The sequence below is a fragment of the Myotis nattereri genome (assembly GCF_964212035.1).
Source record: "Myotis nattereri genome assembly, chromosome: 2".
NCBI classification, from domain to species: Eukaryota; Metazoa; Chordata; class Mammalia; order Chiroptera; family Vespertilionidae; genus Myotis; species Myotis nattereri.
In genome coordinates, this window is record NC_138076.1 from 207,978,103 (window position 1) to 208,003,017 (window position 24,915).

Below are 24,915 nucleotides of genomic sequence, written 5' to 3' on the forward strand. Positions count from 1 at the left end.
AGTCTCCGGGAACAGATAATTTCATGGGTTCCAAGAACAGAGAAGTCTATAGGGCATCCACCCTCTAACAGGATGGTAAACTCAAAATGCTCAAGAACAAAGGATAGAACCCAGAGAACTCCAGGAAGGAACTTCTGTCTCTCCCCTTCCCTCTCCCAAGGGCTACCTGGAGAAGGAAGAAGGGCTGTCAATCAAATCATAATGTAGGCAGGTGTTGAGGGTAAGAGGCTAAAGAGACTTATACTTTATTCCATTTGCCAAATTCCAGGTGCAGGCATTACACAAACATTCGGCCAGGAGCCGAAGGCCCCCAGGCTCGGTGGATTCACACAATCCAGCTCCATATCACTGTCCGGCTTAGGTTTCTTCCTCTGAAAGATACAGAATGCTAAATGAGAAACTGGTGAACTGCTTATGACTTCAACACCTCCACCCGGAAGTCAAGTCTTTCAGATCCTCACGGGGCTGACATGTTTCCTTAAGTCCCCAGCTGGTGAAGCAAGAAAGATAGCTTACACCCATGTAGCTAACCCAGAGCCTTTTCTCCTTCAGCCCACTGGCTAACTTCAGGGACTTCCATGGTCTTTCTCTAGATGCTTCTTCCTCACCCAGCCTCTGAAAGACCCCCTCCTCCCCACCCCCTTCATGTGACCTACAGGCTCGTGAAGCAAGTTCCTGGAGTCAGACTGAACGCCACTCCAAATTCGGTCATGTCTCAGGGAGCCCTCAGAAAGTTTACATCAAGGTTCAGGAGCAATAGAGCCTGGTCCCTGGGCAGCCTGCCGCTCACTCGAGACTTCAGAAAGAGACTTGTACAAACCTTCCTCCTCCTCCTCCTCCTCTTCCTCATCCTCATCGTCCTCGTCGGAACTGAAGGTGCCGTCCGGCAGGCTGTAGACTCGGATGACCTGCTTATTGGGGTCCTTGAGGATGAGGTACTTGCCCTCCTCCAGCTTCATGCAGATGTCGATGACGCAGCGCAGGATGCCCCAGGCGTTCTCTACACTCAGGTTGATCTGGCTGGCGAACTCATTGGGCTTGAACTGCTGGGTGCCCAGGATGACGTGGCGCGAGGAGTCTTTCACATGGTACCGGGACACGTAACTAGTGGGGAGAGTGGGGTGTTAGTGACGGGGGCAGAACCAGGGGACAAATATCAGTTAAAGGGGGACACCTGACTGTTTCCAAGGGAAAGGGAAAAAGGCGAGCCCTTGTCTCCCTGCCCGCAGACACCTCCTTCCAGAGGATGCATTCACAACTCCTGGACAAGAATCTCACCCAAGCTTGAGGTACTCGGATCCAGCCAGCAAAGCGCAGCAGGTCCATCGGGCCAACTTATAGCTGTTGTTCTTCAGCTCGGTGGCAATGACGGCCCCTCGCTGGGAGTCCAGCTTCTGACGCCAGTCAACACCATTACAGTGCTGCAGAAGGAAAGCCCAGTGTCAGGAGCAAGGTGAGCCTGGCACCCCCTTTGGCAGAGAAGGAACTCCCTCCTGGGCTTGGCTAGCGAGTGGGCCAGGCCGCAGGTAATCAGAGGTAAGACCGTTATTTGCCCTGGCCGGTGTGCTTCAGTTGGTTGGAGCATTGTCCTGTGTACCAAAAGGTGCAGGTTCAATTCCCGGCCAGGGCACATGCGGGGTTTGTGGGTTTGATCCCAGGTCAGGGTGTGTGAGGGAGGCAGCCAATCAATGTTTCCCTCCCCCTTCCTTTGTAAAAAAAAAATCAATTAACATATACCCAGGTGAGGAAAAAAAAGATAGATCAACTGGGTGGGCCTCACCTAACCATGTGAGTCTCTAAATGTGGGTGTAGAGCTTAGAGACAGAGGAAGTCAGAGAGTCAAAGCACGAGAAGGATTTGATGCTGTTGCTGGTGTGAAGATGGAAGACAGGGCAAGGAGTATGGGTGGCCACTAGGAGCTGAGAGGCCCCAGCTGATAGGTGGCAAGAGAATAGGGGACCTCAGTCCTATAACTCGAGGAACTGAATTCTGCCAACTAGAATAAGCTTGGAAGTGGTTTTTCTTCCGGAACCAATAGATGAGAATTCAGGTCTGCTAACACCTTTGACTTTAGCTTTCTGATATTCTGAGCAGGGAACCAAACCATACGAGCTGAACTTCTGGCCTACGAGCTAATGGATTTTGTTTTAAGCCTCCAACTTTCAGTTAATTTGTTACGGAGCAAAAGATAACTAACATAAGGCTGTATAAAGAAGTAATTATAGCAAAAAGAGTTGTGTAGGCGACTGACCCAGAGAGAAGGATCCACGAGAGATAAAAAAGAGTGGAACCAGCACAGAAAATATGTGAAGGAAGCTGAGAAATGTGTAAGACCAGAGTCATGCACATAGTGACACAGGGAAAAGCTACAACGCCAAATGCTACAGGGAGCCATGGTGGAAAGTCTAAGAAAAGGCCACTGGCCCCGAACTAAGGCTACAGCCAACCTTCCAGCAGGGCTGGAGACCGAGGAACACCTGGGGGGATCGTCCCACACCCCACCCGCAGCATTACTTGCTAACCCTTGGCTCTAATGAAGGCAGAGCTCAGTGCCCGCTGTGCTCCACATCACTGGCCACTCCAACACAGCCTGGCCTTGGAGCTGCCCTTCGCATTGAGAACTCTTTACAGCAGCACCCAGGAGCACTGCCACCCAGTTCAAATTCAGGCACATAAGCTGGGTAGCTGCAGAAAGGATAACAGTCCAACCATCATGGCACACCAGCGGAGAGAGCAGAAAGAGGAGGAAAATCGAAGAAAGCACGCTCCACTTGCAGTGTGTTCTGCAGAGCCAGATAAAAGCTAATCTTTGAATTAAGTGGAGGGAAAACTCAGAAGATAAAAATCTCGGTAGCCCTTCAAGTAACACGAGGGGAAACAAACTAGCCTGAGACAACACGCCTTGCAGACGTGGGGCCCCAAGAGGGTGACAGAGGTGCGCCTCACCCTGGAGTCCCACTCGTTGAGAGTCTTGATGTTGATGAAGGACACTTCCCCATTGGCTCCGGTCATGACACCATCATGCTCACAACGGACAATCAGGTCAATGTCGTCTCCAAGCTTCCACCTGCGGTACCTGCAACGAAGAAGAAACTTAGTTGGTCACCTCAGACCCTAAACTACAGGTATTTCACCCCATACAGGGTTGGGTCTGTGCACACACCACCCGAGGTGACATACCGGTATGCAACAGAGGCGATTTCATTCTTATCCATGTCGTCTTCCACAAACGGGTTTGGGTTGGGGAAGTTGTACCTTTCTTTCCCCTGCAAAGGTGACAAAGGTGTTACGAGACAGAGCCAACTTGTCGCCAAGCCAATCGACCAGACTCTGAAACACTGCTTAGTTACAGCTCAGGCTGGGTTCCTGGGGCCCTTGAAGGGGCTGAGCTCATTGCATGCTGTCTGCCTACTACCCTCTCCGAGCGCACACACCCCATGAACTACAAGATGCTAACAGCTAGTGTTTACCAACAACTCCTTACATGTGTCGACTGTGTGCTCCATGTCTCTCATTTAATTAGCAACCATGCCTCTCCCAGCTCATTTTTCTCAATAGCACACATCTATATGTATTTAGGGTTTACTGTTTTCCTCCTCCATTATAATGAAGCTTCCCAGGGGCAGGAACTTGCCTCCGGAACAGTGTACTTGTACCCCACAATGCAGTTGTCAAATAATTGATGGAACCCTTACAATGTGCCCGTGTGAGACAAGTATTAGTGTTCTCTGTTTAACAGAGAAGAAACATGCCTAACATCACAAAGCTATGAGGTGTTGATCCAGGGTTCAAAGCCAGGCAATGTGACCTCAAAGCCCAAGATTGACACTCCTTGGAGACAGGTAGGCACCCTATCTGTCCTGCTCAATCGCACAGGCCCAGAGCCTATGACCTAGCAGATGCTCAGGAAAGCAGTTGCCAAAAGGTAGCGCGTGCCCAGATGCTGCCCCTCCTCACCATCCTCAGGCACTGCTGGGAGAAGTTGTGGTTGATGTAGGTTGCTTCCATGGCCAGGTTGCGGGGCGAGTTGAAGGAATTACCTTCATCTTGAGGGGGCTCGTTGGCTGTCTCACTCACTGTCAGAAGGTCTGCAAAAGTGGCAGCATGGTCACCCACCCACAAAACAAAGAACCACTGATGACGTCACAGCACCACGGGGAGATGTGGTGATCGAAATGCCCCCCGTCAAACAAATGCCATCTATTACCATGGGTCTTCCAAAGTGGGGAAGCAGGGGTACCGGGGGGAGGGCTACATTCAATCACAGTGTAAACATCTGTCCCTTTCCAAGCCTTTTGGGTTCTTTAAGAGAATGTTTGATTTTATCAGCTTTCAACAAAGACAAGGCCTGAGGTGCACAATATAATTTACTGTTTTGTTTCACTGCTGAGTGACCTGATTCTCAATCATGGCAGGTATGTGTATGTTTTATACTCTTTGGTATATTTTACATATATTTTTCTTTTATAAACACACTGAAATATAAATAACCCATCAATTAAAAACATACACCTCAATACTAAAGATGGTACGGAGAGATGACAGAAGTCACAAAAGTATTATTCAAATGAGTAACATTTGGAAGCATGATTTTGGGGCGCTGTGAGGACTCAATGCTGACGCCCCAAGGAGGGACTGCAGCGACAGTTCCTTCTCCGTGCCTTTGAGGCTGGGAGGGGTGTGACAAGCTGTCAACGCCTGCAGGGAGACAGACCATCTGCCACCCCTTCTCCAGCACCAAGACACTGCTCTGAGCCGATGGAAACATTCACTGCCCTTGTGCTGTTCCCGGACAGGCCTCTTACCAAAGTCAGAGTTATCCCTCTTGTCAAAGAAGAGCTTGGATCCGACTCTCTGGACGACAATGTCCCAGGAATACACGGAGCGGGTGCAGCTCATCAGTGTGGCCAGAATGGCGTCGGTGGCAAACACATTCCCCTGGGTTTTTGCCAGCTGCAGAAAGGACAGAAGAGAGGAGTGAGGACACCCTCAGGCCTGCCATTCACACCGAGGGGAGAGGACTCCTCAGTAAGAAGCCTTCAGAGCCACACCCACACATAACACGTGCACCTCTAGCTGTCTGAGCAAGGCTGCAGCCATCAGCCAGCGGGCTTCTGGTGGCAGTCACCACCCCGGGCCAGGCGGGTCTGTAGCTCAGTGAGCACTTGGCCATGTTCCAGGAAAGCACTGCTCGGCGCTTTCTGCCATCCTCACCCCAGTGGCATGTGCTAAGTGCATTTACCCCATTTTACAGGGAAGAAAATGAAGGTCCCAGAAAGGTGGAGCTAGGATGCACGGAGAGCTGGGATCTGAATCCAGCTTTACTTAACACCAGCATTCATGGTCCAGCCAGCAGAGCGCCTTTATCTCCACCACCTCCTAAGTCCGATTCAGAAGACTTATCCAGAGGGGTTTCTAAGCCCTCTGTTCTTTCTGGGCCTCGGCTGTGAAGCTGGTGGCACCCCTAACAGGTGGGTGAGCAGTAGAGGGGTGCCCACCTTTCGGATGACGGGGTCGTCTGTGGTGGTGACGGTGTGGAAGATGCGCTTGATGCTCCTCAGGGGCTTCTCGCTCCTCGTGGTGATGCGGTCGAAGGCTTTGTCGTAGTATTCCAGGGCCCCGCAGCACTCGCTGCAGGGAGAGTGGGCAAGACATGCAAAGTAAGGGAAGATCACCTGCTTTTTCTGCTACACCTTGGAATCTGGAGTCTTATCCAGAAGTCTAATATGTAAGAAGTGAAAAGAGTATCCGGCCAGAACAGGAGATGAACTCTCACGGCTCACTCAGGTGCCTGTTCCCTTAGCCCCCAATGTGGCTCCAGATAATAGTGTGAACACAACCGATTCAGCTCAACCTCCCCATTTTAAAGGCGGGAGATGAGGACTGACAGGCATCCAGACGTGCTGATGTTGCGTCTGGCGCTTCAAGTTGTTCCCACTCCGTGCCCTGTGAGGTAAGGAGCTCTCCAAAGTGTCAGGAAAGCTTTGCTGGTCCTGAACAACTGCTGTCTTTCTCCTTCTGCCAAAAGAGCTATATAACTTCTCTTTTGCTCAAGATTCCAGGAAGCGGAAAGAAACCTGGAATTTAATATCAGCAAATTTCTTTCTGCTTTTGCTTTGCTCCTGTTCTCCTGCCAAAAAGAGCTATACAACTTATTTCTTTCTTTTGCTTGCAATGCCAGGAACTTCAATGCAATCCAAAGTTTACTACCAGTAAACTGCTTTCTTGCCACCTTCCCATGATTATTTTTGAGTAAGTGGCTTAAATCTTTTTTGGAAATACTAGGGCTTCAGAAAAATATTCACCACCAGCTGGTCCACCCACGTGAGAGCATGATGGAAGGTAGTAAAAGATGCCACTCACATGTCCTGTGGCTCTGAGACTTCCAAGTAGCGCATCTTCATTAACTGAGGGAAGTCCATTTCCTCTTTCACCTCCCAGTCACTACGAACTTCAACCGAAGAGTCTCGGGGTTTCTGTCATGAAAACCATGGGAGGGAAAAGAATTACAGCCAGTGTAAAGCATAAGCTAAAGGCAGGTTAATAGTACGAAGGGCTTTTATTCAATAAATATGTCTGGAACATTAATTACGTGCTGGCTGTCTTTATAACACAGCACCCCTGACTCTCACGAGCTAACAATCTAGAAGAGGACCGAGGGATCAAGAGTTCAAAAACAAAGGAAAATTCCTTCCCTCGATAAGATGTCACCAGGGAACAGCAACTCTTTATATTTCACAAAGGAGCTGTAGCAGCCCCTTTAGATTTCTCTCAAGGTATTAGCTATCTATTCTTGACACAGCAAGCACCTTATTTAGCAAAATGTAACTTCTACAATTGTAACTACACCCTTGCTTACATGTGTCTTCTAGTCTCACAATGTCCTCACAAACATTCCTACAGGAATGTTCACAGCAGCATTCTTCATAATAGCAAAAAGTGGAAACAACCCAAATGTCCATCAACTGGTGAACAGATAAACAAAACGTGGTCCATCCATACAATGGAATTCGGCAATACAAAAAAATTAAGAATGGATACATGCTAAAACATGGATGTACCTTAGAGATCACACATTGCAGGATTCCATTTATATGAAAAAATGGACAGAATAGGCACACCCAGACACAGAGACTAGAGTAATGGCAGTCTAGGGTTAGGGGAAACGAGTGACTGACTGCTAAAGGGTACAGGGCTTTTTAGAGTGATGCAAATGTTCTGAAATTGACTACAGTAATGATCATACAATTCTATAAATATACTAAAACCCACAGAATTGTACACTTTGCATGTTGTTTAGTATATAAATTATATCTCAAAGCTGTTACAAAACCAAACAAATAAACAAAATCAAATGCCCAAATAGAATTCTGGCACGAATACGCTACCTGTGATTTTTGGTCCCATTTCTGCCTCACTCCAAACTGTTTCTGAAATTTTTTCTGCAGTCGTATGCGTTCTCTGGAAAGACAGAAAAATTGTGCCTTCAGTGCAGATTTTTAAGAAAAGTGAGGGCTTAATAAAGAGGAACAAAAGAGATTATCTCCTTTGCTGAATGGCTGGTAGGGCATATTGTCCTCAAATACTGACCAGTTCTATTTTACTCCATCTAGAGACTGTCCACTGGCAGCCCCAACCTGGGCCAGACTGTTGCATGGCGCAGCTCCAGGAGGGCTCATAGGACCCAGTGCGAATAGGGCCCCTGGAGTTGTGCTCTGGCAGAGCTGAGCCTAGGTAAGCTCCAGAGCAGGGGTCCTCAAACTTTTTAAACAGGGGGCCAGTTCACTGTCCCTCAGACCGTTGGAGGGCCGGACTACAGTTAAAAAAAAAACTATGAACAAATTCCTATGCACACTGCACATATCTTATTTTGAAGTAAAAAAACAAATGATTTCGGCGGGCTGCATGTGGCCCGCGGGCCGTAGTTTGAGGACCCCTCCTCCAGAGTCTCTTATTTGCCTTGGTTTCCTTCAGCGTGTATGTCCACTGTAAATAGCTTCTTGCTCGTGCTGTCTGCCTCGAACTGAAACTGGCCCTTAGGGCACGATGTCAGGTTGAAGCAGTGGCTTAGCCTGCTTAGGGAGGTGGTTTTGTTTGCAATAGTGGGGAAGACAACCATTTTCCTCTCTGGCCGAATGAGTTCAGAGTGTTTAGTCCTGGAAGAATGCCTTGTCCTGGCAGGCTGGGAACCTCACCTCTCTTTCTGCTTGGCGCTCTTAGGCAGGGTCTGCAGATTGAACTGCAACATGTTCCGTCGATCTTTGTCTCTGCGGAGATTCCGCTGGGAATTAGGAAAAAACATCCATGTTAAAATCTTTAAGATTTGGCTACAGTAGGAAGTGCTTCATGGGAGGTCATTAGCCTAAGTTCAGAATGCCAAACCCAAGTTGTACATTTTATTCTTATTATTTTTTAATGCTTTATTGATTTTAGAGGGAGGAAGGGAGAAACATTGATGAGAGAGAACATCAACTGGTTGCCTTGGAGACTAAACCCGTAACCTAGATATGTGCCCTGACTGGTACTCAAACCCACGACCTTTTGATGTATGGGACAATCCTCCGACCAACTGAGCCACACATGCCAGGGCCAAGCTGCACATTTTACTTTGCTTTTACTCTAATAATCAACAGTCTGGGGGTTTAGTTGAGTACATACTTGGAGTTAGCTTAGATGTACATTCACTTAGATGTACTATTTTACCGAAGTAAGTTTACTGGCTCTTTATTAGAGTGGCTGAGTTTGCCTCTTTATGTAATGAGATGTGATCCAACTGGACCATCTGCTTAATAAAGTCTGCAGTCTAGCAATTAAGTCAGGCAATAGGCACAGATACACCTTTTATCTGGCACAAACGTCCTTCTTAGCACAGGGGTATAATGTCCTACCTACTGGTCAACAGAAATCGAAACCATTTAAATGCATCCCTGGACCTAGTCAAGTTTACTTTACATAGTTTGTCACCGAGGAGCTCCCTAGGGTTCACTAGAGGACCCATAACATGCTTTCCTCTCATCAGTACTCACAGGGCTGCGCTTTTAGCAGATGACAGCCCTAAGGTGGTCCGACTGCTGGTTCCTGGCCTACCTGTGCAAATCGCATTCGATTCCGCTGGTAGGCGGTCTTCTGGGTGCGCGCTGTGTCCACCAGCTGGAAACTCGTTTCATCCTCCTCGTGGAAATAAGCATACTGACTTCCACCACCAAACTGAGAGGAGTACTTATCTGGAGGCAAAGGGGATAGTGTGTAACAACCACCACCTACAGACTTACAAATACACACCAGCTTAAAGCCCTGCAATTTAAGTGTGGATCCCTAACATTGGCTGGGAGCATCGTAGACATGCAGACTCACAGCCTCACCCAGACCCACTGACTCAGAACCGCATTTAAAAAGGATCCCCAGGTGATTCATGCACATTTAAGTTTTAAAAAGTTCTGATCTAAAGACTTTTAAAGTCAAGACAGAATCTGAGGAACTCAAGATAAACCCATTCCACTCTCTGCCTTAGTCTGTAAGAATATGAGTTAAAATTTATTCTTGCAGGAGGCAAATATGGGATTTAAGTACTATCACTCCCATCATCTGGTGCCCAAGGCAGGCATGTCTAATGGCTGCCCTCAGACTCAGATAATCTTAACTTATTATTCCAGAGAGCCACTTCCAACTATCTCCGATAAAAAAAACCAATTACTGTATCAGTATCTTAAACCCAGGAATTTAAAACTGGAATCCATCGTGTGGCTTCACCGGTTCACTAAACCCCACACAATGATATGCAAAATGGGAATATAAAAGGGCCCATGGCTCCTCAAAAACGGGGGGTGGGGGGTGGGAATCCCACTATAACAGGTAAAACTTCTTTAATGAACAGTCTAACTTTTGGGGCTACTTCCAAAAAATGTGGTAGTGTCCACAGTCTAGAATAAGCTCCTAAAACTATGTATTATCAGCATCTCGTCACCATTCTGGAACACTTTCAGGTGGAGGTTACCAGAAAAAGTAACCATTTTCCCAAGGACCTGATTGGGCAGTCAGTCAGAGAACACTTACTCGTGTACCTCTTATCTTGGTATGTGGTACCCGTCCAGTCTGCAACCTAGTAAGAGCAACAAGGGAAGACAGAGCACACAGGTCAAGCAGGCAATTTTCTGTTGACCCAGAAACCCCCCAAAGCGAGACAGAGTGGGAAGCAGCAGGATCGGCTCACAATGCCTTTGTACGTGCCCAGCTCTCCTATGACTACTGGAGGTACCCAGAGGCCATAACCTTTCTCAGCTGGTGTCCCCGTAAGGAACACAGGAGTAATGCTTTTGAGAGAATAAAACGGAAATGAACTCATGGAGGGTAGCAGCCACAGATTTGAAGATTCAGACTCCTGCGGACAGACACGTACCTTTCCCAGCCGATCTCCTTTGCTGAATGGCTGGTAGGGCATATCCCGAAACTGCTCGGGGACTGCGCAGGGACCCCAGCCTGAGGGGTTGTCCTGGATCACGGGTGTCATGAACTTTGCCATCTTCTAAAACCTTAAATATACAAATACTGTAAGTAGCTTCATGAAGAAAAGCCTAAAGGTAAAAAAAAGCCTATTTGAGGAAAGCTAAGACATAGATTAAATTAAAAAGCAACATATGAGCCGAAACCGGTTTGGCTCAGTGGATAGAGCGTCGGCCTGCGGACTCAAGGGTCCTGGGTTCGATCCCGGTCAAGGGCATGTACCTGGGTTGCGGGCACATCCCCAGTGGGAGATGTGCAGGAGGCAGCTGATTGATGTTTCTCTCTTATCGATGTTTCTAACTCTCTATCTCTCTCTCCCTTCCTCTCTGTAAAAAATCAATAAAAAAAAAAAAAAGCAACATATGAAATGGAACCCTCAAATCTTAGCTATTCCTTTGTTTTCTTGTAAATAATATTGTGAATACTTGTAACTGATAAGACTACTAACAAAACTGCTTTACTACACTTCACTGACATTTTTCCACTGTAACATCTTTCAAAGGAGTCTGCACCTCATGCTTGGTGGGGTGTCATACCTTAATTGGCAGTTTTTCTTTCTTACTGTTATATAGAAGAATGGTGCTACATAAAATAACAGTGTTTCTTAAGTTTGGTGGTGTCTCAAAGATTTGATAAAATGCAGTAACGTTTTTTTCAAGTGTAATTACCACGTCCAGGTTCTTAGAAACACTTTCACGGAGACATAAAATATTTAGCTCCCCTAAACCCATTTCTTCATGTGTAAAATAAGTTCCTTGTTTTATTAGTTAACACACACAGAGGTTCTTTCATTGTAAATGCTACACGGTTACTATTCAGACTTGTAAAAATACATCTACTCAGAGTGCTGAGGAAAATAAGAGTCTGTAGGTATATCCTGAAATTCAACTTTCTTTTCTTGTTCTTCCAATAGTCTGTCAACGCAAATCCTTATGCAGAGCAAGTGGACACAGAGCTAAGCAAAAGGCCATGAAAGTGGCCATACCTCAAATGTTCATAGCTATTTGAGTACCAGGCATTGTTCTCAGTGATTACCACGCATATTCACTAAATCCCCCCAACCGTCTGAGGGAGGGGCCAGTATTGTCCCTCCTTTTCAGAAAAGAAATGGCCCAGAGTCATAATGCTGGTTGATGAAAAATATGATCCCTGGCCGTCTGGCTTGAGTCCATACGCTGCCTAATGCGACAGCTCCTCTCAGGAGGGTAAAAAACCAGGGCTTCCCAACGGATGTTTTAGGCAGTTTCTATCAAAAACCCTCTGAATGTGCTCAGATGGCGAGTTCCCAGAGGAAATCTCATTATACAAATATTTCTGGAGGCCAGGGAGCAACCAGGGAGCACAGGACACTGAAGTTAGTAAGGAGACGAAGGCTTCCTGCAGAGGTGCCGGCAACTGGAGTTGGGCGACAGCGAGAAAATGAACTTGCAAGCTCTGCCCGCCAACTCTGACCTTAGGAAGTTTTACTACAAAAAAAGGGCTGGAGGGGGGGGGGGGGTGGCAGTCGCAGAACTTAAGTATTGGGCTGCTACTCAGTGTCAGGCACTGTGCTGGAGACCTCAACCCCACTGACTCTCCCACCCCCCACTTTGGAGAGAAAAACTTGTAGCTCAGCCAAATCAAGGGGTTGATCTACCCATCATTTCAAAATACACCTGATCCCCAGGGCTGTCTGCGGTAAGTCCAGCATTCTTCCCATCCTATTCTGGCTGGAGAGCAGCCTGAAAAGATCTGGGGTTTCAGGCTGTATTTAACAGCACAACAACGATGTCTCCAAATCACACTTTTAAAAGTCGGCTTGACCTGTCAGCTGGAGGAGGAAACAGGCCCAGGGCTTAACAGGCATTCCTCCTGGGGGTGGAAGTCCGGGTTTCCGCACGTGCGAAATAAGTGAGCAGAATGGAACAGGTAGGACCGACCGAGCCCTTCAGTTTAAATGGCCTGACAGCCAGGCGGGCACCAACAGGGCAGTCAGGGGGCCTGGTTGCAGGCGGCCGCCGCATTGTGTAATTATCGCCGTCCCTACAGGTCGTGCCCCATCAAGCCCCGGTGGTTCGGATCTGAGCTCAGACATGCTCCATCCTAGCTTCTGCTTCACATTAAACTAAAGGAAGGAAACCTTCAGACCGGGAACTCCTCAGGGCAGGCCGAACACCGACTCGCTTGCATTCCCAGAAACTCAAGCTTTGGCCACTTAAAAGACCCGGAGACCCAGCTGGGTCAAATGACATTATTAAACTCGCTCAGCCCTCGTCCACTAAGCGGAGTTTAGAGCCAGGGACCTCACGCACCCCGCACGCTGGACCTGGGCCCCGGAAGGAGGATTCCTGCCACTTCCAGCGGAGGGACAGCGGCAGCTGGAGGGGACGTCCGGGGGGTCTCTTCCGGGGGCCTCTGAAAGCCGGGCCCAGCCCAAGCCGGCTCCGGAGGCCCCTGGAATCCTACGGAACACGCCACTCACCTGCACGGGCCTCGGCCGGCCCGGATGGCAAAAGATGGACCAGGCCAAACGGATCGCTACCTGCTGCACTCCGAGGCGACTGGAAAGGAGGGACGGTGCGCGCGCAGTGACCGGCGCCGTAAACCTGACCGGCGCTGCCGTAAACTGCGCTGCCGCTTCCTTTGGTCTCGGCGGCGGAACGCGAGTCGTAAAGCGAAGGCACACCGGAAGGTTGTCACTGCTCTTTGGGAGGTGGCTTCATTAGCCTTGTCGGCTCTTAGACACAAGAAGGGTGTTTACAGTTACGCCCGGGGGCACCCGGCGACGCCCCGAGAAGGCGTTTAGGTTTATTGCAACGTGGCAGCCGTGCCGTCAAAGCTGGAGGCGGGAGCGGCTGACGGCCCCCCCCTGTGTCCCACAATGCCTTGCGGGCCGTTCGGCCCCTCTGTACGCAGTCGCTCCGGCCTTCTCTAGCCCATCACGTGATTCGAGTCTCACCGGCAGGGGGAAGTCGAGCGTCCGAGGCGGATTTTATTGTTATTCTCCCGCTCCCTCCGCCCGCGTCTTTTCCAGTTTGGGAAGCCGCGGTCTAGAGCTGTCAAGCGACCTGTCCAGCCTGCTAATGTAGTTCTCAAACTTTACTGTCCGTCGAGGATGTCGGGAGCCCTCATTTGAAAAATGCAGACTCAAGTATGTGGAGCCCACGAACGGGCGTGTTAAATCAGCAGTTGTGATGCTCAAGTGGCCACTCAGGAAGCACCTTCCTACGGTGGGCGACAGTGCTGCCCTTCCCGCAGCTCCCAGCTACGGCGTTTGTCCTGGAATCTTACTGGGGAATTTCAGAACTTGGAAAGCGAATCTCTTGAGGGCGCGATTTTATTCAAACCTCAGATCCTCTTCTACCCTGTCTCCTAGGTTTCCCTTGTCAGTCTTCCAACCTGTCTTTTTTATTGGAAAATATATCGCTATGAGATCTGACATCTGCTCCTGACTGCCCCTTTCTAGCTGGGCCTCGCTTTCCTCAGCTCTCCTAGGAGATAATACTGAGGAGGTGCTGTGAGGGTAAAAGGAAAAGTATGTAATTCCACTCGCCAGTTGGGTGAGCTTGGGCAGGTTATTCGATCTCTAAAGCGGCTTGCTTCTCTGCAAAATGAAAATGTGACTAGCAGCACCTGTTTCCATAAATTGCCTCCCAATCTGCTCACCTTCCAATTCTAATGTTTCTTTTTTTAAATATATTTTATTGATTTTTTACAGAGAGGAAGGGAGAGGGATAGAGAGTTAGAAACACCGATCAGCTGCCTCCTGCACACTCCCCACTGGGTATGTGCCCGCAACTAAGGTACATGCCCTTGACCGGAATCGAACCTGGGACCTTTCAGTCCACAGGCTGACGCTCTATCCACTGAGCCAAGCCGGCCAGGGGTCTTAATGTTTGTTAATGGGACCCAAGGAATGGTACTCTGTGCAAAACCTTTTAGTTATCAGTACGAGTCCCTTTCCCTTCTGCAACCACATTTAGTTCTCTACTAAGTCCTCTTTGTTTTTCTTTCAGAATCCATCTTGAACGCCATTTCCCCACCACCTCCAGCCTGGCGTCTGGACCCTTAGTGCCCACTCTTGCTCCTCTAGGGTTACCTCTCACGTGGTGGTCAAAGCTCGAGTTACTCCCTCAGGGAGGTCTTCTCTGACCACCATTCCTAAGACCGCTGCTCCTCCCGCCACCCCTCTTCACCCCCCCAGTCTGCTCTGTCTTCCTCATAGTACTCATCACACTGAAATATTTTTGTTTCCTTGTGTAGGCTCTGCCTCTAGAGGGCAAGCTCTGTGCTGGCAGCAGCTCTGGCTTATCTAGAACAGTGCCTGGCAATACACGTGTGTTGAATGGATGGCTAGAGATTTTGTGAGAATTAAATGAGAACATGAATTTAGCACCTTACTCCGGGCACGAAGTAAGCACTCAGTTAATGTTCGTGTAATGGATATCAATAGTAAATTGTAGTGTTTTGTAAATTACAAGGGGAGATGTAGCTTTTCTAAATTGCTTAGATCATGTCTCTCCCCTAGGGCCCACAGGCCATCTGCCGCAGTCTCTCTCTCATGTCAGTTTAATCATCTTTTTCATATTTTTTGCCCAGACGTCCTTGTACACCGCAGATGGAGGAGGATTTGAAGTGTCCTGTCTCATTCTCAATAGTGGGTCCCTGGTCTTGGATGGGATCTTGCCTCCATTCCTTCTCCCAGCTGACGCCCGTGTTGTCTCTTTCCGCCTGCCACACTGTCCTTTCTCCACATGACATAAAGCTGGACTGATCCTCCTTCATATGAAATCAGAGCATGCCCAACCTCCCTCCCTCCCTCCCTCCCTCCCTCCCTCCCTCCCTCCCTCCCTCCCTCCACTGCTGAAAATCTTTCAATGGCTTACCTTGATCCTGAGGATAAAAGCCCTTTCTGTTCCATGGCCTGCGAGTTTCTAAGTGGCAGCTTTTCACTGGCTGCTTCCTCTTTCTGGGTCATACCCAGGCTCACTTCCTGTCTTGAGACCTTTCTCACCTGCTGTTCTCTGCTGCCTGGAACGCATCTCCCTTAGATCTTCACTGTTTCCTCAACACGCAGGCATTTCCTGACCAGCCCTCTGAGTAGCCTTGCCCTGTCCTCATTCACTCTGTCGCCCACCATGAGCCTGGTACTATTCCAGGAACTTACATTAACTCATTTAATTCTCACCCTACGAGGTAGGGCCTGTTATTCTCTCCATTTTACAGATGAAGATACGGAGGCACAGAGAGGTGTTGTAGGGTGAGCTGTGCATAGTGAAGCTGGGGTTTCACACTCGGGAGATACCTGGCCCCCGCCGCTTCTGCCCATCCCGTTGGTGTTTTACTGGATGCCTAACATTGATCTCTCTTCCACTTACCTTGTTGGTTTATTTGTTTACTTTTTTATTGTCTCCTCATTAGAAAGGAAGCCTCATGGGAGGTGGGGTCTTACGTGTCTTGCTCACTGCGGTGTCCCCAGCACCTAGGATGGTGCTTACCACGTATTTGGTGCTTGGGAAATGTTCGTTGGATGCATGAGTGACCTCCGAGGACAGGTTCTCTCCTTCGGGTGTCCATTGGCACAGCCCTCCATTGCCGCACTTCCCACACCTCTGGTCCTGTTACCAGTGTCCCCCCACTCTCCTAACCCAGGCCTGGGTTCCTCTAGCATGGGGCCGCATTATTCCTGGAGGAAGCCACATGGCCCAGCACCATGCCTGGCATACAGTGTTTGCTCAGGAAATGCAGGATGAATCCAGGGCCTTCATATTCTGATTTTAGAGACTAGAATAAAAACCTAGCGTTCTTGCCAGGGAAGTATAGGTGTGAGGGCAGGTGCTCTTTTCTCAGAAGAAGCTGGAGATGTCATAGTGCCTGTCCAGTCTGGAGAGGCACAAACTCGGTTTGGGTAATTGAGTGACTAACTTTTCATAATTGCTAGTAATGGCTGACATTAGCACAGCAGTTTACAAGGGACAAATCCCTTGATTTCATTTTAGCCTCATGGCTACAGTAGTTTAGTGCCAATTTTACAGATGGTCAGATGAGGCTACGAGAGGTAAAGGCACTAATACAGGTTCACACATCTAGTAAGAGGCAGAGCCGGGATTTCATTTATTTACTTTCAGCAAACATCCATGGGGCACCTTCTGTGTGCCTGGTATGGAGTTAGGTGTGGAGGAGGAGCAAGGAGCAGAGCAGGTCCTGCAGTCCAGGAGGGTACCTTCTTCTTCTTTAAAAAAAATTTTTTTTTTAAAAATTGATTTCAGAGAGGAAAGGAGAAGGAGAGAGAGAGCGATAGAAACATCAATGATGAGAGAGAATCATCGATTGCCTGCCTCCTACATGGCCCACACTGGGGATCAAGCCCGCAATCTGGGTATGTGCCTTCACTGGGAATCAGACTGTGACCTCCTGGTTCATAGGTCAGTGCTCAACCACTGAGCCATGCCAGCTGGGCGTGGAGGGTGCCTTCTAAAAGAGGGGAGGTAGACCATGGGCAGATGTACAAAGAGATGTGAGAAGTGGGTAAACATGCTGTAACAGGGATGCGTGTTAGAGAATGATATGGGGCGCAGCATTTTTAAGGTGGTGCTTCAGGAAGGCACCTGTGAGGAGGTGACATTTGAGCAGAGACCGCAGGATGAGAGGGAGCAGGCCCGGGGAGATCTAGGGGAAGAATATTTCAGCAGAGGCAACAGGCCCTTTCTCTTCCCACATGTGGCCTCTGGGGAGGGAAGGGTGAGTGCTGGGGCCGTAGGAATCCTCTTAGTCACTCATCTGATCAGACAGGCATTTCCTTGTCACCTGTCTGGCTGGTTGCTGTTACCTCTGCTTGGATGTGCGTAGTGTTGGGGGGATCACTCTAATGATGCTCCTTTGCCCTCTATGGATTTCTTTTTAGTAAACTTTCCTAGTTCCTTTATTCCTTTTTTTAATTAATGTATTTCTTTATTGATTTCAGAGAGGAAGGAAGAGGGAGAGAGAGAGAGAAACATCAATGATGAGAATCATTGATCAGCTGCCTCCTGCACGCCCCCTACTGGGGATCGAGCCCGCAACCTGGGCACGTGCCCTTGGCCAGAATCGAACCTGGGACCCTTCAGTCCGCAGGCCAACGCTCTATCCACTGAGCCAAACCGGTTAGGGCCTTTATTTACTTCTTGGTGTCACCCCAATTCCAACTTGGTCCCCGTTTTCTCATGCCTTCCAGTTTGTCAGAATTCTAACAAAACGGCCACCTCCAGAACCACTCCTTGCCTCCAGGACTTCTCTTTTCTTACTTGGTTTTTACCCTCCTCTTTGGGTCCTTTCTTAACTTCCTGCATGGCCCCCCACCCCCTCACACAAACAAATTTTCTCTCCCCTACCCTCTTTGGCCCCATCTGACACTCTTATCCTCTCAGATCCTCTCTCTGCCAGGCAGGTGAGCTACCTCTGAGCTGTTGGCTTGGGCATCTGCCTTGAGCTGACTGGATTTTGCCATTTTTTCCCTCCTAATGTGCTCTTTTTTGTGCTTGGAAGGCCCCTTTGTTCTTTGACTAGCTTTTTTTTTCAATATTGCATTAAAAAAATCTTTATTGTTGAGATTATTACAGATGTCCCTCTTTTTTCCCCTTTTGCCCTCCTCCACCCAGTTCCCGCCCTGCCCCAGGCCTTCAGCACCCAATGTCTGTGTCCATAGGTAATGCATGTCCTATATAATAAAAGGCTAATATGCAAATCAACTGAACGGCAGAATGACTGGTCGCTATGACACACACTAACTACCAGGGGGCAGATGCTCAACGCAGGAGCTGCCCCCTGGTGGTTAGTGTGCCCCCACAGGGGGGAGCGCTGCTCAGCTGAAGCCGGGCTCATGGCTGGCAAGTGCAGCGGTGGTGGCGGGAGCCTCTCCTGCCTCCAAGGCAGTGCTAAGGACCCCCGAGGGGTCCTGGATTGTGAGAGGGGGCAGGCCAGGCTGAGGGAACCCCCTCCCCAGTGCACAAATGTCATGCACTGGGCCTCTAGTATACATATAAGATCTTTGTTTAATCTCTTCCCACCCTCCTTCCTTCTGAGAATCATCACTACTCAGGAGCTGCCTCCTGGTAGTCAGTGCACTCCCACAGCCAACCTCCCGCGGCACCTCTCCCTGGCTGGCCATCCTCCTGCAGCCCCTCCCCATGGCCAGCCAGCGAACCTCCTATGGCCCCTCTCCCCGGCCGGCCCCTGCATTGGCCCCGATTGGGGGGGAGGGGTGGCGGGCTGGCCGGCCAACCTCCCAGGGTCCTTCTCTCTGGCCGGCCAGCCCCCCCCCTCGCCCCCATAGGCCTCGATTGCCAGCCAGGCTGAGGAACCCCACCCATGCACGAATTTGTGCATCATGCCTCTAGTTTCATATAATACTGGTTTGGTGGTGATGAACTCCTTTAGCTTTTTCTTGTCTGTGAAGCTCTTTATCTGACCTTCAATTCTAAATGATAGCTTTGCTGGGTAGAGTAATCTCAGTTGTAGGTCCTTGCTAGTCATCTCTTTGAATATTTCTTGCCACTCCCTTCTGGCCTGCATAGTTCCTGTTGAGAAATCAGCTGATAGGCATATGGGCATTCCCTTGTAGGTAACTAACTGCTTTTCTCTTGCCGCTTTTAAGATTCTCTCTTTGTCTTTAGCCCTTGGCATATTAATTATGATGTGTCTTGGTGTGGCCCTCTTTGGGTTCCTCTTGTTTGGGACTCTCTGTGCTTCCTGGACTAGTAAGTCTATTTCTTTCATCAGGTAGGGGAAGTTTTCTGTCATTATTTCTTCAAATACATTTTCAATGTCTTGCTTTCTCTCTTCTGGCACCCCAATAATGCGAATGTTGGTATACTTGAAGTTGTCCCAAAGGCTTCCTACACTATCTTCATATTTTTGGATTCTTTCTTCTTTTTGCTCTTCTGGTTCAGTGTTTTATGCTTCCTCATATTTAAAATTGTTGATTTGATTCTCAGAATCCTCCACTCTACTGTTGAATCCCTGTATATTATTCTTTATTACCTTATAACCATGGTTTTGAACTCTATATCCCGTAGTTTGCTTTCTTCCATTTTTTCATTTGTGACATGTTTCTTTGTCTCTGCATTTTGGCTGCTTCCCTGAGTTTGTTTCTATGTACTGGGTAGAGCTGCTTGGTCTCCTTTAGCTGGTAAAGTGGCCTTGTCTAGTATATGTTCTATAGGACCCAGTGGCTCAGCCTCCCCTTTGTGGGCTGTGAGCACAGTCTTGTTGTAGTTGAGACTTGATTTCTGTTGGTGTCACTGGGAGGAATTGACCTCCAGGTTAATTGGCTGCGAGGACCAGCTGCAACTACAGTGGGAGAGCTGCTGTGCAGGAGACACCCCTATGGAGCAGGACTTGCTTTGGTGGGGCTTTGGTGTTCACTGAGTCTGTCCCTTGAATGTGTCACTTATGGATGTATAGAGTTGTAATCTGGCATGGATTGATACTGACCACTGGGTAACACTGGTTCTTGGGTGTCCAGGGAGAAGCAAAGTCAGCCACTGCCTGGCCTGGGGCCACCCAGTAGGAGCTACAGAGAGTTATGCAGGTCCCTCCTCTTTGTATCGGGTTTGGAAGTGCCCAGATGAGGCCCAGCTGTGAAGCAAGGCAGGCTGGTATTGGTGCCGGGTCTTAGGCCTTTTATTGATAGGTTTGGGCCTCCCTGACCCAGCTTCAGCTTATTTGAGAGATTTCAGCTTGAGCAAGGACAGGCCATTCATATGCACACAGCTTGGGTGGGGTTGTAAATTGGATGAGGCGGGGTCTTAGGGAATCCACTTGGGTGGAGCAAAGAGAAATGGCTGCTAGTCAGCCCTGCGACTGGGGTGGCCCCACCATACGAACAATGAACCCTACGAGCACCTCCATCTGGGAGAAAGCTGCCCCTGAGTTCCTGCCCTGATGCCAGATAATCGAGTTCCTCCTCATATGTGTCTGTGTTCCCCAGAGCCTTGCCGTGGCGCTGGAGCTCAGAGGAAGCAGGATCTTGTAAGTTCATTTTGTGGTGTCTGCCTTTTAAGAGGAACAGCTGTGTTTCCAGCAGCCTCTGTGTCACTGAAACCCAATCCCCACTGGTTTTTACAGCCGTAGTTCTTACTGCCCGTAGGAACTTCTTTTCCCAGCTCTGGGACTCTGGGCTGGGGGTCTGGTGTGGGGCTGGGACCCCTTGCTCCTCTGGGCGGCCTCCACAGAGATGATCTCCCTCCCCATTAAAAAAGCAGCCCATGTGGGTGCCGGACCAGCCCTTTCAGTGCCTCTGCACCCCCATCAGTCTCAGTGCTTTCTGTACTTCTCTAGTTGTAGGACTTCCACTCAGCCAGCTTTCCAGCAGTTCTGCATGATGGTTGTTCTGTATTTTAGTTGTCATTTTGATGTGGTTGTGGGAGGCGGCGAGTATAGGCATTGACCAACGCCGCCATCTTCAAATCTCTACATTCTCTTTGACTGGTTTTCAGCTCTTGGTCTAATGTCACTTCCTAGGCTGTGCCTTCCCTCCCACCGCAGACCAGGTTCCCTGTCTCAGCACTGAAAGTTAAGTGATTACTTGTGCACTTATTTGGTCCATGTACGTCTCTTCCATCACTTGGAGCACCTGGTGGGGCGGGGATGGGGCCTGTTTTCCCAGCTGCTGGAACAGTGCCTGATAGATAGGTGCCCAATAAGAATTTATTGACTTAACTAGTCAGTGAATAAATGGATCAGAATTGGTACGAGATCATTCAACTGGCATTACCCAGAGCCACCCCTTTGCAACAGGACCCTGCGTGTATAATGATCTATGAGATTCTTGTCTTCAAAGATCTCATCTAGCTGAGGGAGACTCATAGGTGCCTGCCAGGCCCTCCATATACATCCTCTCATGTCATGTCTAGAAGTGAGAGGCACCAGTAATACTGATTTCTGATCAGCCTTTTATGCTAGTCTTCTCTTCCTGTCCCTTCCAGATAAAGCAAATGCACTTTCTAATAGGAACCTCCAATGCCTTAACAAGGGAGGTAGTGTTTATTGAGTGCCTACTGTATGTCAGGCACTGTGCTAGTGCTTTACATAAACATTCATCTCTTTAATTCTTTCTGAGTTCTCTGAGAGAGACATCAACTCTTCCATTGATGCAGGTGGGGAGAATCAGGCTCAGGATGGTTGGGTACTTAGCCCAGTGGTCGGCAAACTCATTAGTCAACAGAGCCAAATATCAACAGTACAATGACTGAAATTTCTTTTGAGAGCCAAATTTTTTAAACTTAAACTATATAGGTAGGTACATTGTTACTAACTTAATTAGGGTCCTCCTAAGGCTTAGGAAGAGCCACACTCAAGGGGCCAGAGAGCCGCATGTGGCTCGCGAGCCGCAGTTTGCCGACCACTGAGTTAGCCCAATGAGTGAGCTGCTGAGTCAGGAATTGAGAGTGGTTTTGTGTCCTCAAAAGCTTTCACCCTTATGGGTGGTGAAGGGCTTTCCTGAGGTTTGAAGAGATCCCTTTTTCCTCCTGGGACTCCTCCACGGAAGGGAGAAATCCAGAATTTCCTCATGAGAGGGGCTTAGTGACAGCTATCTGGTGAAAAGGGGGAGGCCTGGGCTTATTTTGAAGCTGCAATTGCATAACAGACGTCCTGTTTTTGCCGAGGTCGTACGTTTATTGGGGGAAAGCATTCTGGAGATTGTGTGGGCACTGAGCCTGAGCCATCTCTTGGAAAAACTGATGAGCATACAGACAATGGAACTGGGAGAAGGGGAAGGGACAAGGGAACAAGCATCAATTTCTCAAATGCTCCCTATACACGAGGCACCTCACTTACATGGATTATTCTAGACTGTGAGGTGGAGGGTTGTTGCCAGGATCTGTAGGGTGCTCTAAGAACTTGGCCAAATGTAGGTTGACCTCTCCCAGAGGTGCTTCTGGGAGAGGAAGGCATCACCACCACATTAATTATACCAGACAAGAGGTGTAAACTGGGAGTGTTCCGTGCAAACTGGGAGCTGTGGCCACCCTACAGAGAAGGGACGTAAAATTGCCCCGTGTCCGGTTATCTTTTGCTGCGTAACATCCCCCCAAAACGTGGCAACTTAAAACAACAACAATCCTGTTACTATTATCTCTCTTGGTTTCTGTGGTCAGGAATTTGGGAAGGGCTTGACTAGGTGGTTCTGGCCTGGGATCTCTCCTGCCATTGTTGTTGGATGTGGGTGTGGCTGGCGTGGCTGGTGGCTGGCTAGACCTTTCTCTCTCTCCATTTCATCTTAGGGCTTCTCTCATGGAGAGTTTGGGCTTCCTCACAACATGGCGACCTCAGGACAGCCAGACTACAGCGCTTCCACGGGAGCTGAAGACTTCCAGGGCAAGTATTCTGGCTAAGAAGCTGGAAGCTGCACGGCGTTCTGCGATCTGGCCTCAGAAGGTACGCACATCACTTCTGCCCCTTCTGTTGGTTACCAGCAAGTTGAAAGCTTGCCCAGAGCTAAGGCACAGGCTCTAGAAGAGCATGTGGAGAGAGAGTGTGGCTGTGGCCACCTTAGGAGCATCAGATCTGCCGCAGATGTAAACCGGCCTTTTCTAGGAGCCACCAGTTGGTTGTCTGCAAATACGTGACTGAAGAGTTTGGGCCAATCAAATGCCAGGCAGAGTTTCTGAGGAAGTGTGGTTGGGAGGAGGCCTGGAATGTGACTGGCTGTCCAAGGAAAACTGATTAGAAGGAATGGAGGCGTGAATGGGAGTAGAGAAAGGGGAGAGTCATAGAGCCAGAGACTGGCATTGTCCAGGGAGCAGGCTCCTGGCTGTACTGGCTGGAGCATCGTTCCCATTTCCTGGGCAAGCTGTCCCCTCAAGTTGCCTCTGCTGAGAAATGCTTCTTCAGACTAATGCTGTCCCTTGTTCTGCCTTCTTCTAACTAGTGAGCCCTGTGAGGCATGAATCATCATGGAGCTTTTACTGCAGGGAATTCTGTGCTGGTCAGGCGGACAGAAATGCCCCGTCCTGCTGCCAGTTGGATTTCTTGGGCTCTCCCTTAGTAAATGGATCTTCTGTCTGTGCATCAGCCTTACAAGGTTGTTTAAAGGGAATCTGCCTCTGCCTTGTGTGTAGACATACCTCAAACTGTGATGGGTTCACCAAGGTCTCCTCCTGGGCACCTGTCCTGGTGGCCAGCACCCCTTCCAGTGCAGCAACCTGCATCTCCACATGAGCTTCCTAAAAACCACCAAAGGGATTATAGTCCCATTTTATAGATGAGAAAACGGAGGCACAGTGAGGAGGTGTGTCTTGTTCAAGGTCAGCCAGCTGGTAAAGGTGCAATTGGGATGGAAACCCAGGTGTGCCTGGAGCCAAAGCTGGCACTCATACAAATCCTAAGATCCCCAAACGCTCTGAAAACCACTTGATGTGACTTGAAAGTGAGGTTCTTTAGTCTTTATTTTACCCCACTTGGTGTGACTATTTATACATTTGCTGTGGAAAAATTAACGGGTTTATGGAGTACTGTCCCAGAGTTCGCTGGACATATTGCATACAATGCGGTAGGGCTACCATAAACCTCCTGAAATCCAAAGTTGTAAAACACATTGAGCCCCAAACTTTCCCTTCTCAGCAATGTGGAGATCACTGCCCCCGTTTTACAGATGAGAGAGACTGAGGGTGGGGGATGTGGTGCCCCAGGCAGACTGCATGGAACCTCAGTACTTTAGCATCTTGTTGGAGGTGTGTGGGTAGGAAGGGAAGCCTTTGAGTCACCAGCCCACCCCAGCTTCCCAAGAGCCTCATCGCCCCAGTAAATTCTTAAAAATAGAAAACTTTTAAGGATTAAAGCCCCAGAGGATGCTTCAAGCGCCCTGGAAGAAAGGGAGGCTTGCTGTATATTCCAATGGTCGGCATTCAAATTTATTTTTCATCTCAGCTGGATGTACACTCACCCATCACAGGATCAGTTCTCAGAATAGAGAGGTACCTGTTGAATCATCCACCCCACTTCCTGCCTCGTGCGGGCATCTCTCCAAGTGCTGAGCCATCCACTTCTCTCTGTGGCCTGAGATATATCAGGACTTGCAGCCCTGGTGACAGGACACAAAATAGACTCCCATTTCCTTTGGAACCATTTAGCTAGTTTAGAGAATGCTTGGCTTTTTGATGGGATGAGCAATACCCGGGCCTCTCCTTGGCTTTTTCTGTCTCTCTATCCATTTTCTTCGGATGGAAGCTGGGTTTTGGTGTCCTGGGGACAGAGGTAAACACTGATTTTGGCTTGATCTGGCAGTGCAGTCACAGGCTGGAAGGTGCCCTCCCTGAACGCCAGGTCCACTTTCTGCAGCACAGATGTTCTTTTCTCTGTTTGTGCCACAGGCCCTGGCTCCCACTGTCCTTAGGACTGGTCACCATGCATGCGGCTGCCTGGGGATCCTTGTTGGGGCTGAGTGACTGCCGGTGA

The 24,915-nt window shown here is 49.0% G+C and overlaps 1 protein-coding gene across 1 annotated transcript; it reads right to left on the minus strand.

Moving 5' to 3' along the window:
• Positions 1-214: 214 nt before the first annotated feature.
• Positions 215-14,033, minus strand: EIF3D (eukaryotic translation initiation factor 3 subunit D). The gene is made up of 15 exons (XM_081084239.1): positions 12,962-14,033; positions 10,397-10,529; positions 10,054-10,099; positions 9,088-9,224; positions 8,196-8,281; positions 7,389-7,461; positions 6,364-6,476; positions 5,499-5,631; positions 4,806-4,953; positions 3,958-4,088; positions 3,181-3,266; positions 2,947-3,076; positions 1,279-1,421; positions 821-1,104; positions 215-371 (listed from the first exon to the last, which is right to left on the minus strand). Exons 2-15 carry the CDS (start codon positions 10,517-10,519, stop codon positions 358-360), a joined length of 1,647 nt encoding a protein of 548 aa, XP_080940365.1. The 5' UTR covers positions 10,520-10,529; positions 12,962-14,033; the 3' UTR covers positions 215-357.
• Between the last annotated feature and the right edge of the window lie 10,882 nt (positions 14,034-24,915).